Source organism: Tursiops truncatus, chromosome 3 (genome assembly GCF_011762595.2).
Source record: "Tursiops truncatus isolate mTurTru1 chromosome 3, mTurTru1.mat.Y, whole genome shotgun sequence".
NCBI classification, from domain to species: Eukaryota; Metazoa; Chordata; class Mammalia; order Artiodactyla; family Delphinidae; genus Tursiops; species Tursiops truncatus.
In genome coordinates this window covers 164,746,770-164,762,684 of record NC_047036.1, presented here as the reverse complement: position 1 = coordinate 164,762,684, position 15,915 = coordinate 164,746,770, and the positions used below count along the sequence as shown (strand labels likewise).

At 51.7% G+C, this 15,915-nt stretch overlaps 1 protein-coding gene across 2 annotated transcripts in view; it reads right to left on the bottom strand.

Moving 5' to 3' along the window:
- Positions 1-2,196: 2,196 nt before the first annotated feature.
- The window catches only part of OLFM2 (olfactomedin 2), a 63,077-nt gene continuing 49,358 nt past the window's right edge, over positions 2,197-15,915 (bottom strand). For both annotated transcript variants that reach the window (XM_033854398.2, XM_033854397.2), the window contains exons 2-6: positions 7,668-7,817; positions 5,755-5,901; positions 5,283-5,502; positions 4,842-4,948; positions 2,197-3,340 (exon numbers count right to left, since the gene is read on the bottom strand). In XM_033854398.2, coding sequence (XP_033710289.1) covers positions 2,663-3,340; positions 4,842-4,948; positions 5,283-5,502; positions 5,755-5,901; positions 7,668-7,817 — 1,302 coding nt within the window. In that variant the 3' untranslated portion in view covers positions 2,197-2,662. The remainder of the gene's footprint in view (positions 3,341-4,841; positions 4,949-5,282; positions 5,503-5,754; positions 5,902-7,667; positions 7,818-15,915) is intronic.

The window sequence follows — 15,915 nt, the reverse complement described above, 5'->3', positions numbered from 1 at the left end:
GGGAAGGTCTCCCTGGGCTCCCAGGCATCTGAGATGCTGCCGGGGAAGGGAGGGTGCGGGATGTGTGTGTGTGTGTGTGTGTGTGTGTGTGTATGTGCGTGCACGCCCAAGCCTGCATGTGCCCATGTGACTAGTTGGCCTTAGGTGTGTGTCTGTCCTGTGTGACCCGGGGGTCCCTCCGTCTGGGCGTGACCACCTGCCTCCATGGACCTCCCTCTTCCTTTGTCTAGCTGTGCAGCGGCCAAAACCCAACACAAAAGAACGTTGCTCTTTGGTAAACATGCCCCCAGAGCCCACTCAGCACGCGTGATTCACGAGCTGTGGCTTGTGTCACCTGCTCCACACCCCTCCTGCCCAGAAGTGAGGCCCTAAATCCCAGGCCTTCAGCGTGGTGAGAGTATACTCTTTGTCACTGGTCTGGCATCTCCTGGCCCACTCGACCCAGGGGGCTGGTTTCCACTCTTGCCGTTTTCACCAGCTCAGGCTTCTGTGGCCGCAGAGCAGGGCTAGAGCCAGTTACTTCAACTCGGGGTAACATGGGTACTGCCACGGGATGGGCTACAAAGCTTCCCCGATGTAGACAGACACACCTCCACAAAAGGGGAAGCAGGGGAAGCAGTAGGCAGCCTAGGACACACGCAGATGACACGCAACCCTCGCCTGGGTCGAGGGGCAGGGAGTTAATTACTCCTTGCCTACCTTGGTTGGAACAAAAGCCACCAACCCCAAAGTATAAGGAGGGCTGGGCCTGCCTCTCTGTGTGTGTGTGTGAAAGAGAGAAGGGGCGCCTGTGGGCATCTGTCTGATGCCCAATACAAATCGGAGGGATGGGGCGCAGATGTTCTAGGTGCCCTCGCCCTGTGCCTGTTTTTTGTTTGTGTGTTTGTTTTTTAAAAGCAGATACAGAGCGAAGTGCCTCTCAAGGTGCTTATCCAGGAATCGATTCTCTTCAATGTCGAACTTGTTAATTTAAATGGAAATTAATTGCTTTTCTTGAAGATTTCTTTAAAAATTGGTTTTAAATGAGTGCATTAGGCAGTCGCATTTATTATTCATTGGTTTCATCGGCAGTACGGCCCCAGTGTCCCGAGTTCCCGGAGATGCCATCACGGAGCGGAGATGATTTAATCAGGCCATTAATTAGAGACGGGGAGACAGGGAGGGACGGTTCCTCCCAGAGGAGCAAGCTTGGCCTCCGTGGCCTCAGCAGGGCCGGGCGGGGGGGGGTGTTGTCTGGGCCGGTGGGCTGTTTGCACAATGTTTCTGCTGGGGATTTCGGGGGGGCCGTGTGTTGGGGCGTACGCGGGGGTGGGGAGTGGTCAGCACTACCTTTGTTCCCGGCCACAGCTTCAGAGGCGACTGTCTCCCCCATCTCCTTGCAGTCTGTCACCCAGGCTACCAAAGATCTGGCTAAAATAAAGCCTTCATTTTGTTTTTCCCCTTCTATGACCCCCTCCCACCCCACCTTAGTCACACTGCCGAGGTTCCTGAGGACTTGGCCTTTGCTTACTTCGGTCTTCCCCACGCGCTCACACACCCCTTCCCTTCCTGTCTCTGATACTTGCTAGCTTTGCCCGTCCTTCCCCTCCAGGAGCTCCAGTCCCCATGTAGGTCCCCATGTCAGGGACTGTCCCTGCCCAAGCCCGGGCACGGGGCGTGGGTGTGTCCAGCGGAAGGGCCCCCATGCACTTTCAGACTTGCTGTCTTTTCTTAATCAGCTAACTCAGAACAGGTGCAACTCATACAAAATGATTTTGATGTTACAAAGAAAAAAGAGAAGAAAAAGGAAAAATTCTGTGTGCTACCCTCTCATATCCATATTCTTAAAAGCAGCCAACTTGTTAAAAACCCATTTTAAAAGCTGCCAGATGGGTTACTGATGCACCTGTGTGATCAGCGAGTGAAAAAAAAAAAACAGTGACAAAGAATATTCATTTGAGGCCAGTCTTCATTGTGATAGAGTTCTTGGTTATCTGGATCATGTTGTTTGAAACAAGTTTGGATCGGGTATCCTCTCCTCTCTTCCCAAAGGGCTCTGCCAGGGCCCTCAGCCACCGCCCCCCCAGGCTGGGCTTACCTGCCCCTGTTCACAAAGCTTGTGGCCTGGGACAAGGGGACCCAGCTGGGGTGGGCCTCCAGGTTCACCCTCCACCTGGCCTCTTCTGCCCCTTCCAGACACACAGAGCCGCTGAAGCATGAAATGTCAAAGGTCCCGTTTATTCCAGCAACCCGGAAAGAAAAGGTGTAAATAAAATGAACATCCATGCACTCAACTCCTTGGGTCGGGAGGAGGGGACGTGAAGCCAGGAGGAGGAGGACTGAGTGGGACGCAAAGAGGGAAGGGAGGGAGGGAGAGAGACAGGCAGAGATAGCTGGAGAGTCACATCGAATAAAAGATAGAGAGGCCTCAATAAACAGAAAGCGAAGTATCAAAATCAGAGATCAATAAAGAAGAGACAATACTGAGAAAATGCACTGACAACAGAAGCAGAGAATGAAAGCTGGGCGCAAAGGTGGAGGGAGAAAAAACAGTACAGGAGGGGAGAGGGAGAGAGAGAGAGAGGGCAGGACACAGACAGAAAGATAAATTTGGAAGGACACAGGTGGAGTAGAAAGGGCTCCCGTGGCCCTCACGTGGCTGCGTGAGCGACGACGGCAGCCCCTAGGGGCCCCCAGCGGTGCTGATGACGTGGAAGAGGGTGACATTGTAGAGCACCTGGTGGCCATTGTTCCAGGTGTAGAGGGCCCGCTCGCGGGGGTTGTAATCCAGCATGGAGATGTGGGAGTACTGGTTGTGGAAGGGCACGTCTGTGTACTCGTAGCTGGACGTGTTGGTGAAGTAGGCGAAGTAGACCTTGGCCCCGGCCAGGTGGGAGTTGGTCACGTAGAGCACGCCACAGATCATGAAGGCCTCGCCGGCGCTGCGCTTGGGGTAGCCGGTGTCCCAGGACCGCACGACCTCGAGGGTGTGCGGGTCCAGCCGGCTGACCACGATGTTGCCTGCGTTCTGGTTGGTGGTGTACACGGCCCAGAGCCCACTCTCGTCCACCATGAAGTCCATGTCCGAGAAGCCACCCCAGGAGTAGGGGAAGGTGTTATTGTAGCCGGCCCCAGGGAGGCTCCTCTGCACCAGCACGGAACGCGAGCGGAAGTGGTACTTGACCACCACGTTGCTCTGGTACTTGTTGTAGAACAGGGAGCCATTGTACACCACGTGGCCCGTGCCTGCCCACGGCTGGGGCAGTAGGTGCTGGATAAAGTTCTGGCCTTTGATGAAGTCTCCCAGAGTACGGAACTCCAGGACCCGCCGGCCCTTGTAATAGCCATCCATGTACCAGACCTACGAGAGAGCCGCTGGTCACTGGTGGACCACCACCAATGACCCAAAGGTCCCAGCAGCCACTAAGGAATCATATGGTCATTAGGGATCAACAGTCACTAAGTTGTCATTACTCAGTCATGGGATGTCCTTTCATGACCAGGCATCATCCCAGTGACTGGGATCATTTGGTCAGGGAGTGCTATTGGTCTCAGACGCTCAGAGGACAGTGCTTGATCCCCAAGAATCGGGGAAACTGCAGTCCCTGGCGACTCACTGGGCCTAAGAGTTCACTGGTCATTGGATATGGGATGGTTAGTGGTCATTAGGCTGCCCTTGGGTGGTAAGAGGTCACGTGAATCCATCGCCCGTGGGTAATTCCTGTACGTCAGCATCCTCTCCGTCAACGTCTTTCGCTGTCACCATGGTATTAGCGTTTGTGAGTGCCCTTACTCATGCTGGTTATTGGGCTAAGCAACCTAAAAACTGTAACGCTGATGTTATCATAACCATTTTTAAGATAAGGAAAATTGAGGCTCAGAGACATTAAGGAACCTCCCCAAGTTTCCCAGCTAAGAATTGGTGGAAGCGGGATATAACTCCAAGTCTGATTTCTTTTTTTTTTTTTGGTGCCTCGTGGCTTGTGGGATCTTAGTTCCCCGACGAGGGACTGAACCCATGCCCCAGCAGTGGAAGCACCAATCCTAACCACTGGACCACCGGGCAGTTCCCCCCAAACCCAAGCTCGTAACCCCTTGGTTGAACCACCATGATGCCTGGGAGGCCAACGATCACAGTGGGGCAGTGGCTATTTGCTGCCTCTAATCTATGACGCTCTATGGCTGCCCAGTGACCAACATCCATCACTAGGATAGTCACTAGGCAGTTAACAGATGGTTCCTGTGGATCAGAGGTGATAGGCAATCGTGACCATGGTGGCCACCGGAAGTTTAAAGGTCATTGAGGGCTTCCCTGGTGGCGCAGCGGTTGAGAGTCCGCCTGCCGTTGCAGGGGACACGGGTTCATGCCCTGGTCCGGGAGGATCCCACATGCCGCGGAGCAGCTGGGCCAGTGAGCCATGGCCGCTGAGCCTGCGCGTCCGGAGCCTGTGCTCCGCAACGGGAGAAGCCACAACAGTGAGAGGCCCGCGTACCGCAAAAAAAAAAAAAAAAAAAATCATTGAGTGGTGCTGGTAGGTCCTAGTCCTTGGGAAGGCAGTGGTCACTGGTGGTTACTTTGAGGTCAGTGGTCACTAGAAGCTGGTCATTAGTACTAGGAACCATTAGTCTCTATACAGTCATTGGAGGTCAGCTGACTTACAGATTCACAGGGCTGGAAAGTTCTTGGTCACTTGGTGGTCGCTAGACAGTCAGCGGGAGGTCCAAGGGCCCTGGACCCCCTAGGACACTTTGGCTTACAAGATAATCATTGATGTGGAATTGCTTGGCGCCTAGGGGCAGCCACAGGCTATGTCTCCTCCTCAGTATAGGTTCTGACCCCTGGTGTGGGCCCAGTCACTCACCCGGCTATCCGCACTGGGGGCCATCGTGTCAGTCATCCAGGAGCCGAAGCGGGACCCCATGGCCCGAATGGTGATGGGGTTACTGACCCCCGTCAGCTTCCCACAGCCTGGGAGGCAGGAACAGGGGGGATGAGGGTGGAGAATGGGAAGAGCGCAAGGGAGGCAGGGCAAGGATGAGGTAGTGTGATCAAACTGAAGAGCTGGGAACAGGGGTGAGGAAGGATCCAGAAATCTGGTCCCAAGGTGGAGTGAGGTTGGGGGTGAGGGACTGGAAGTGTAGGGTCAGGAGCATTTCCAGCTTCTGGGTCTATTTTTGGCCTTGGGTAGGGAGGTCAAGGGTCAAAGTTTCGAAGTTAGAGGTCAAAACCATGCCCTGGGCACACAGAGGGTTTTGGGGTTGGGTGTGGAGGCCAGGGGTCAAGGTCAAGCATCAAGGCATACCCAGCTTCTGGGCACAGGCGTGGAGCCGGGCCTCCAGTGCCATCACCCGCTGCTGCAGGTCCCCGTAGCCGTAGGCGCCCATCTCCTCCTGGATGGCTGCAAGGCTGCCGGAGAGATTCCTCACCTCCTCCCGCAGGCGCACAATGGTCCTCATGTCCGCCTTGTACTGCTCCAGGACCGAGCTCAGGGGCAACAGCTCCGTCATCCTGTCCTTCATCTCCTGCTCCCAAGGTGGAACCATTGCTGATCCCAACCCCTGACCAGTGGCCCAGACCTGAGCCCAGCCTTCAACCCACAACTTCACCCCTTATCTCTGATGCACACCTGGCCCTTGGCATTCAGCCCACACTGGACCCTAGATCTGGGCCAGCCAACACTCGGTCCTTCCCAGATGTGACCCCCACTCTGGGAACTAATGGGCACCGATCCCAATGCTTCTCTTGACCTCTGACCTGAACCCAGAAGGACCCACCTGGAAGCTCTTGGCCGAAAGGGACCCGTCGGCCGCCCGGAGCCTCGCATCCAGGCTCCGCATGAGGGTCTCCATGCTTCGCACGTACTGGAGGTCACGGTACGTCCGCAACTCAAGGACCTCCATGGACTGGGAGACGTTCTGAACCTAGGAACTTGGAGGGTTAGGAAGAGCCACACTCCTGTCCCCGTCCCCGGGATGCCACAGACAAGACCTGGCGGGGCCAGAGGCCAAACACCCAACCAACCTTCTCCTCCCAACCTTACCAGCAACCTGACCTCCCAATGGCAGGCCCAATCCATCCACTGGCTACTAGTCTGGCCACCACCACCTCCCACCTCTTCCCTCCTCCCTGCTCTCCCTGCCACCACTCTCGTCCCCAGCAGTCAAGTCTCCACAGAGCAGCCAGACAGAGGTTTTTCTTTTTTCTTCTTTTGGCCACACTGCGAGGCATGTGGGATCTTAGTTCCCCAACCAGGGATCGAACCCAGGCCTCCTGCAGTGGAAGCACGGAGTCTTAACCGCTGGACCACCGGGGAAGTCCCGAGAGGGAGTTTTTCAAAAGGAAGATTGGATCACCTTCCCCTGCAGACCCTGCGAGCTGGTCCTGCCCCTTTGCCTGCCTACTCGCCGTGTTCATCCACTGCAACCACCAGCCCAACTTCGCTCACATAGATTTGAAGCTTCTTCCGTCCTCAGGGCCTTTGCACTTGCTGATCCCTCTACCTGGAGCGCTGTTCCCTTTGTCTTCGTCGCTGGCTTCGCCTCATCCTTCATGTCTCAACTCCAGCATCACCTCCTCAGAGTGGCCTTCCCTGATCACCCTGCCTTAAGCAGCCACTCACCCTCTCCCCCTTACGTGGTTATTTTCTTTCCAGCTATGACTACTACCTGGAACATTCTTATTCATCTGTCTCCTTTAGGTGGGATCCTCAGAGGCAGACCCAGTGTCTGGCTTGTCCACAGCTGAATGCTCAGTAAATACTAGATGCTCAATAAATACCTTTAGGCTAAATGAGGGAACTGAACTTCCCCTTGCCCTGACCTCTCCTAATCCAGACCGAGGGCCCCCTAGCTCCCACCTCCACTTGGCTAAGTTGAGTTCCTCCCGGCCAAGGTGAACTCAGAGGCAACACTGGATGCTTGTTGAAATATACAGACTTTCCTGAACCATCGTTCACGTGACACTTGGAAGTTCTCAGAAAGTCAAGAGCCTGATACCCATCCTGGATGCCACAAAACATTTTTATGGTCATGGTCAGCAATCAGGGGACACCACATGGCCATTCTGCACTGTTGGGGAAAGCAGTTCCGGTGTCACGGGCAGGGCAGGATCCTACAGAGTTAATGAGTGGAAGACTCCAGTGCCAACAAGGGTCCCTTCTGTCCTCAGCTTCCTCCTCTACAGGATGGCGGTGGGAAGTTGCTAGTCCCTTTCAACACCGACATCAGAGGTGACTAATGGGCCGTTCAGCTGGGTAGTGGCAAGAGACAGCAGTCGGCCTCTAAAGGGCACCGAAATATCCTTGGGAATGTACTGAATGGGGACCAGTTTATATCAACCACAATCAGAAGGGGAAGGCATCTTTATGTAAGTCTCTTGGGATGGAGGGTGAGAAAGGGTCTTAGCAGGTGAGTCTGGCTGAGTGCGTGGTGGGGCCAGAGCTCATGCACCGAAGACTCAGATGCTGCCACTGGGGTTCTCCTTCCCTGTCCCCATACAGCGCTCAGCTTCTCCTCCAAAGAAAGCACTAAACAGATATTGACCGAAATATCCACCTGGAGGGGAGCCAGGTCATCCACCAGTTCTGAATAATCTGCTTGGCTAGATCTGGCCCCGGCTGATCTGGATGGGGGCAGAGGGCAGGGTGGGAATTGGGAGATTTTCATAAGGGAACCTGGAAGGTTCTTACCTTCTCCATCATCTGCCGCAGCTCCCGGCTTCGGCCATCGCGGGAGCAGGTGCTCTGCGCGGGGATCACGGCCGTGCAGATGCATTTTCCGTCGGGAGCCTGGGCCGAGGTGTACAGCTGCCAGCCTTCCTCTGGGCTTTGGAAGAGGGTCTGCGGGGAGGTCGGAGTCAGAGAGTGGGAACCCAATGGGGGAATCACCCCATCACTCCTGGGAGAGAAAAGGGGCCCCGGAGAGATGACAGAGGTCTTTTGCTGGACCCTTGGAATGTGCCAGACAGTGTGCTAAGTGCCAGACGTGTGTGATCTCAATCCCTCCTCAGGGAGCCCCATTTTACAGATGATAAGACTGAGGTATGAGGGGCGAAGGAACATGGCAAGGAATTGTGGGATTTGAGCCCTTCCAAAGAGTGGAATTCATTCTCTCAAACACATTTGCACACGCATGCAACAATGCCTCCATAACCACCATTAGAACATAGACTCAGACTCCTACCAACCCTCACACCTGAACATTCCTCTCTGCTTCTTAACCCACAGTGACAGACAGGTTCTGGATATATCTTGGGGGCCACTAAGCATAACTCTACTATTGTCATTCCCCCTTGCACCAACCCCTGTTCCTGAGAAGAGGCAGGGTGATGGCCAAAGGGTGACAGACTCCTCACAGAGACCTCCAAGCCCTTGACTAGAAGGCATCACTTTTAGACTCCTCCTAAACTAAACTTCAAGTCAGTTGATGCTGCTCAGATAATTCAGGGATCAATTATGGCTGTGCTTCCCAAACCAGGCTCCTTGGAACCCTGGCAATCTTAGCAGGCATGCTGGGAAGATGGTACTCTGAGGTCAAATATGTTTGTGCATTGCTGAGTGAAACGAGTTTCTTTCTGTCTTTTTTTTTTTTTTTTTTTGGCCGTGCTGCGCGGCTTGAGGGCTTAGTTCCCCGATCAGGGATCAAACCCGGGCCCTCAGCAGTGAAAGCACAGAGCTCCAACCACTGGACCACCAGGGAATTCCTGAAACGAGTTTCTTTAATGCAGGACTTATCAGAACCTTTGAAATGCTCGTCTTCATCGGGGAACTGATGTTGGTTGTTCAGGTTTTTAAGGGATGCATGTGTCCTATGGCTCATGTTCATCAGAGCCATATTTTTCCAAAATTATTAGAAAATATCTAGTGAATGCCTATTCTATGCCAGGCATGGGTCTGGGATAGGGTCTAGGAAGAGAGAGACGAAGAAAGCATATCGATTGCTGCCCATAGATGTGCAGGAGACAGACATGAATTATGGAATCCTACCATTACTTCTAGAACTATATGCTGCAGTGAATGATACAAAGAAAGTACAGAGAGTAACAGACCCTCCCAGGCTGAGGGTCTCAGAGGAGGTGCCCCAGGGAAGGGACAAGTAAGCTGAACTTGAGGGATGAGTGAGCCAGGAGAAGGGGAGAGGGGAAGGGACACTTCTGGCACACAAATTCTGACCAATACCTGGAGGGATTGGAGAAACATTGCTCAAAAAGCATTGAATCCTCACTGGATGGAACGTGTTGGGCCCCCAGATCAGGCCCCCTTGAGCTTCCCCAGAACGTACTGGAGTCAGTCACAAGTCCCAGTCTTTTCGTTTTTAATCAGGGCATGGTGGTCTCATTTGTTCAACAAATATTTGTTAAGCTCCTGCTGTGTGTCAGGCTCTGTTCTGGACATTGAAAACATAGTAAATAAACACAAAAGCTCCTCTAGGAGTTACTTTAAAGTGGAGAGCAACAGAAATAAATAAGTTAACACCAAGTATTTAAAGGGTTTTGAGTGCCATAGAGAGAAGTAAAGCAGGGAAGAAATGATGGAGGATGCTAGGGTTGGGGGGTGGTTAGGGTTGCAATTTTAGGGGCCCTGGGAAGGGCTTAATGAGAAGATGTCATTTGAGTAAAGACCTGAAGGAGGTGAGGGAGGAGCCATGAGGATATTTGGGGAAAGATGCTCCAGGCAGAGAGACCAGCAAGTGCAAAGGCCCTGAGGCCGGACCATGCCTGGTATGGTTGGGAAACATGGAGGAGGCTAGTTCAGCTAGAACAGAGTCACCGAGGGAGAGATTGTGCGCGGGGTGGGGGAGATGAGGACAGAGATGGGACAGGACAGCATGTGCAGGGCCTTGTGGACCATGGGGAGGACACATTTTTGCTCTGAGTGAGGTAGGAGCCAAGGAGGGTTCTGTGCAGAGGATGGACAGGACCTGACTCAGGTGTTCACAAGCGCCCCCTGGCTGCTGTGGGGGGGAACAGACTGTGGGTGTGAGGTGGCAAGGGTGGGAAACCAGGGCAGAGGTGACTGCAAGGGTCCAGGCAAGCGGTGATGGGTGGAAACCGAGGAGATGGGAAGTAGAAGATGCTGGTCCTATCCAGAATGCATTCCTAAGACAGGGAAGAAAGTCTGATAAAACCCCAAGTGTTTTACAGAGAAACAAAGCTTCACCATCATGGATCATTTGCACAGCCGCTACTTATCACCCCGCAGAAGCTGTTCCCATGAGCTGTAGCAGAGATAAGCCAGGCTGTGAGCAATGGGCAATGAGCAATCCCAGAGACTCCAGCTGTTAGCCCACTTTTTCTCTCCCACTCAATAAAGCCTTTTTTTTTTTAGGTTATTGGAATGTGAGCAAGTGATATCACTGTTCAGATGAGCTTGACTCGTCCGCTAATTTATAAGAAAAAAAGAAAACATTCATAGATGCCATCTGAAACTATTGTCATTAGTCATTCTTTGAGCCTTACGTACTCACTTCAGAGGTTGAGGGAACTCCCTCTTTACAAGTCCATGTTTCCCCGGCGGAGGAATGAAGTCACTCACCTTCCCAGGCTCCCTTGCATGTAGGCATGGTCCAAGTGGAGCCCACACTCCAGCCTTACTGCAGAGCGCCTCACTGCCAAGGGCTTCCTCGGGTGGTCCGAGCCCACCCTGCCTTTGCACTGGGCAGGCAGAAGCACCTCCCACCCGGAAGTCCCCACGGAGTTCGTGATAAATACCAGCCCTCTCGCCTCTCCAGTGGGAGAACGCTGGGGTGCCTGCTGCCTGCAGTTTCCCAGAGGATCCCATGGGGATCTGTGCTCCAGGTGCCCACAGTGGGACCATTAGATTGCCCTGCCTGGGTTTCCTTCATTTCCCATCTCCCTTTCGCCACTGGTTCCTCCTGGGATCGCCTCCCAGCTAAGTATTTGCACTCAACTCCTCTCATCCAGCTCTGCTCCTGAAGAAGCCCGACCAAAACCGAGAAGGATGGCCTAAGACAAAAAGGGTGACCCAGAGGGGAAGGGATAAATTAGGAGGCTGGGATTAACATACACATACTACTCTATATAAAATAGATAATCAGGGCTTCCCCGGTGGCGCAGTGGTTAAGAATCTGCCTGCCGATGCAGGGGATGCAGGTTTGAGCCCCGGTACGGGAAGATCCCACATCTTCCCGGAGCGGAGCGGCTGGGCCCGTGAGCCATGGCCGCTGAGCCTGCGCGTCCGGAGCCTGTGCTCCGCAACGGGAGAGGCCACAACAGTGAGAGGCCCGCGAACCGCAAAAAAAAAAAAAAAAAAAAAAAAAAGATAATAAGATCTGACTGTATAGCACAGGGAACTCTATTCAATATTCTGTAATAACCTGTATGGGAAAAGAATCTGAAAAAGAATAGATATATGTATACGTATCACTTTGCTGTACACCTGAAACTAACACCACATTGTAAATCAACTAAACTCCAGTAAAAGATAAAAATTAAAAAAAAGAAAAGTGATTCAGGAATGCCTTCCCCTTTGGTTCTAGGAGAATGCAGAACTAGCTTCACCTTTTTTCATGACAAATACAGTTCTTAAAAAACAAAGACCAAAAAAACAAAACCATGAACTTGAGTCCAAACATCTCCATCTGTGCTCCCCTGGCTCTGATCCCCAAGCAATTTGGATAGAACCCCCCGAAGATTCTCATTTGTGCAGAGACAAAGCAGCCCGGTTCAACATAATTAACATCCCCTTCCTACATTCTGTAGCGTGTGCTTTGAAGCAAACAAGCCATTTTCTCTCAACACACGAAATATTGAATTGTAAAAGAGAAGCATGATTTAAGCGGCGCAGAGAGAAGGCCTCCACGGCTTTCCTAAAATAATTGTCTGCGTTGGACGCACCTCGCTGGAGTGTTCTCTGCAGCAGCGTAATTAAATGCGCGGGGTTTGGCTGCCAAATCTCAGCACGGCAAAGAGCCTGAGTTTCACCCATCGGGTTCAAGTTCAAATACACAGTCAATTCATGTCCTTGGGAACCCACTGGAATGTCCCGGGAGGCTCCGTGTTTGACAGTCCAAAGGCCAGCTCTCCCAGACTGGGTTTAGCTTCAAACCAAAGTCACAGATTCTCAGAGGTCACACTCCTAGGGATAGAGAATGCCTATAACTAAGGGAAATGTTTATAACAGCAGGTGTGAGAGCCGCAGACTTCTCCCGGTACAGACACTTCTGATCTGGTGGCCTGTCTCACCTCACATGTATATGTGTCCATGCCACCCTCTCACTCTGTCCCAGCTTACCGTTCCCCCTCCCCGTGTCCTCAAGTCCATTCTCTAGTAGGTCTGTGTCTTTATTCCCATCTTGCCCTTAGGTTCTTCATGACCTTTTTTTCTTAGATTCCATATATATGTGTTAGCATACGGTATTTGTTTTTCTCTTTCTGACTTACTTCACTCCGTATGACAGACTCTAGGTCCATCCACCTCACTGCAAATAACTCGATTTCGTTTCTTTTTATGGCTGAGTAATATTCCATTGTATATATGTGCCACATCTTCTTTATCCATTCATCTGTCAGTGGACACTTAGGTTGCTTCCATGTCCTGGCTATTGTACATAGAGCTGCAGTGAACATTTTGGTACATGACTCTTTTTGAATTACGGTTTTCTCAGGGCATATGCCCAGTAGTGGGATTGCTGGGTCGTATGGTAATTCTATTTTTAGTTTTTTAAGGAAACTCCATACTGTTCTCCACAGTGGCTGGGATTTTTCAAATGCTTTCACCTAGGCTGCTGCCCCAATTAAGCAGCCGTCTATGTAACAGGTCCAGGATTGACTGAGTACAGGACACGCAGGAAAAGTTTTTCTAGCTCTCGCGTCCGGGATCATCAGCTCAGCCTACAGCTCCGTCACCTACGTCTTGGTTCAAAAAACAATTCTTGGTTCTTCCGGGGGCCGAGGGATTGCTACAGGATCCCAGGGGCAGCCAACCATTGAGCACCGGCTACTGGGGATGAGCAAACAGGACTAGAGCAAGCAGCTGCCTCTTGATAAGTCAAGGATATTATTGCGTTTGAGGCTGGATAATTTAATCGGGAAGCAGAAGTGGCTTGGGGCTCGTATATTTATTTGTTGGCTGCCTTGTTCCAGAGAAGACTGCAAATGGTTTACAAGGATATGTAAAATACCACACGATAGCTCCAATTAAATAGGAGAGCAGGAATTAGATATTTCTGGAGGGCTGTCTGCCAATCCAAAACCTTAAGGTTTCTGCATTTGTATTTAACCCTAATCTGAGTCTAAGAATTTAGCCCAAGGAAACCATGTGAAAAGTACTCAATTGCTACAAGAATGCTCATTAAAGTGTTGTCTAAAATTGGACAACTGGAATTTTTTTCCCCTCCAGTCGTTTGCCAGTAGGGGCATTGATTTTAAAACTCTACACGAGGGAATACTATGCAGCCATTAAAATCGGGGACGAGTAGGGATTTTTATTCCCATCTTCAAATTTACCTTCTAAGTTTTCTACAATAGACACGTATTGTTCTTGTGAAGTTTTTTCTCAGTCCGTTTAAAGTTTTGCGGGTTTCTTTTTTTTTTTTTTTGCAAGGAAGAGAGAGAAAAAGTGGGGACATAGAGCCAGAAGTGAGGCTAAGAAAAACCCATCCCTTAAAAACTTGAACAACCAGCATATGGTTGGGCCATAAATTTGGCTTCAAGCTCCTTAGCAGCCAACTCAAAAAGGGAAAGCTGGTCATTTATGCGGCTCCCAGTGTCCTGAAACAAAAACACGCCAGATGCTCAGGAGAAAACTTAACTATTTTTAGTACCAAGAACAGGCAAGGATCTCTCCCACGGTCCTCCCAAAAAGGAGTCCGTGTGATGTCACCAGCATCTTTCCAGACAACATCCTTACAATGGAAATGACTCGTTTCTTCTGGATGTCCCTTCTTTCTACTCAGCTGGTAGAGTAGAGACAGGTGGTTAAGAGCAGGGTCTGAGGGTCAGGCTGCCTGGGTTGATGTCCTGGCTTGGCCACTCACCTGCTGTGTGAGTTGTTTAACCTCCCTGTGCCTCCTTGCCCTCATCTGTAAATTGGACACGATAATCTGTACCTACCTCACAGCGTTGCTGGGAAGCTTGAACGAGTCAATACCATACATGTGAGAGGGGACTTCCCTGGTGGTCAAGTGGTTAAGATGCCACGTTCCCAATGCAGCGGGCACGGGTTCAATCCCTGGGTGGGGAATTGAGATCCTGCATACCGTGTGGCGTGGCCAAAAAAAAAAAAATACTATACTTGTGAGCAATTAGAACAGTCATCAGCATGTAGTAAGTGCTACAGAAACGTTTGCTATTATTGTTATAATCCCCATGATGCTCTAAAGCCAATTTGGTAACTTCCTGAAGTCAAAATGGTTGGAATCTGATGCGGGCACTGAACTGAGATGATCTGGAAGAATGGGTGAAAGTCCATTGGATTTGGGGCTGAGAATGCAAGATGATGAGAAGTCACAGCCAGATGGCAGTGAGAGAGAGAAAGAGATACAGGGAGAGAGAGGGTGTCGAGTCCTACCAAAGACAGACAGAGACACGGCTCCATCCTATTCGCCACGTGACTCGGCCAGTTCAGTTTCTGGTCCTCGTTACATCTCCCTGATGTAATTTGGTGGAGGGGAGTCCTGTTTCAGTGTAACAGGCAATCAGCAAAGCTCATGGGACTTCCCTGGTGGTCCAGTGGTTAAGACTCCTCACTTCCACTGCAGGGGGCACGGGTTCAATCCTGTAGGGGAACTAAGACCCCACGTGCCATGCGGTCCAGCCAAAACAAAACAAAACAAAAAAGAACAACAAAAAAAAAGACAACAACGAAACCCCAAGGCTCACACGGCCGTGTTCTCTGTGGCCCATCCTCTAGGCAACCTCCTCTTCCTGGATCACACCATGCTTTCTCCCACCTTCAGGTCTTTGCACTGGCTGGTCCCTGAGCCATCAAAACTCTTGCCCCATCTCATGGCTGGGCTAACTCTTCCCCATTTCTAGGACTCAAGCATAAACGTCTCTTCCGAAAGCAGCCTCCGCTGTCCCTTCCCCATGCTACCCACTTCTCAAGGCACCCTGTGCTTTTTTCCCCTAATACTTGTATTTCTTACTGTATGTCAAGCCTTGTTCTAAGCACTTTGCACGATTTAACTGGTGGAGCTCTCACCATGGCACTAGGAGACAGGCACTGTCATTATCCACCTTTGAGAGGTGAAGAAAACGAGGGGAGAGAGGGCTCAAATCTCTTGCCCAGAGCTTCACAATCTATAAGTGGTGGAGCTGGGATTTGAACACAGGCCACATGGCTCCACAGTCTACACCACCATGCTGCACCTCCCCTGTTCTCCTTCAAGCCCTGATCACAATGGCCATTGGGACCTCTTGGGTGTGACCACTGGCTCAAAGCCTGCCTCCGCCCCGCGACGGGAAAGAGGATGGGAAAGGGGAGTTCTGTCTGCTTTGCTCATTGCTGAATCCCCCAGGCCTGGCATGATGAATGTTTGTTGAATAATTAGATGCTGATGGGCAAACAGCCCATCATGGATTCACCATGCGTTTCCTCTCCACCACCAAATCGGTTTCCGCCTGTCCCAGGGAGGGACTGTCTGAGATCAAGTTGCAGATCATCTGTGGCAGGCACAGAGGCGGCGGCGGCTCCCCTCTGACCGCAGGGACGGCAGAAAGGCCGTGATGAATGATCAGGGACATACCTATCTGCCACGTCTCAGCCGTGATGGGGCCTGAGTCCCTTTGGAGGGCTTGAGATGATAGCAGGCTGCTCCGGTCAGACCTAGCGGTATTGGGCAAATCCCTGCTGAGTGATAAGCTTGACAGCCTTTAAAGAAGATATCAGCTCACCCGTGCCGAGATGGAGAACCAGAGCCTCCCTCAGTCTGAGCAGCTGGGGCTTGGCCTGTGAGAGCCTGTGGCCGGGGGAGGGG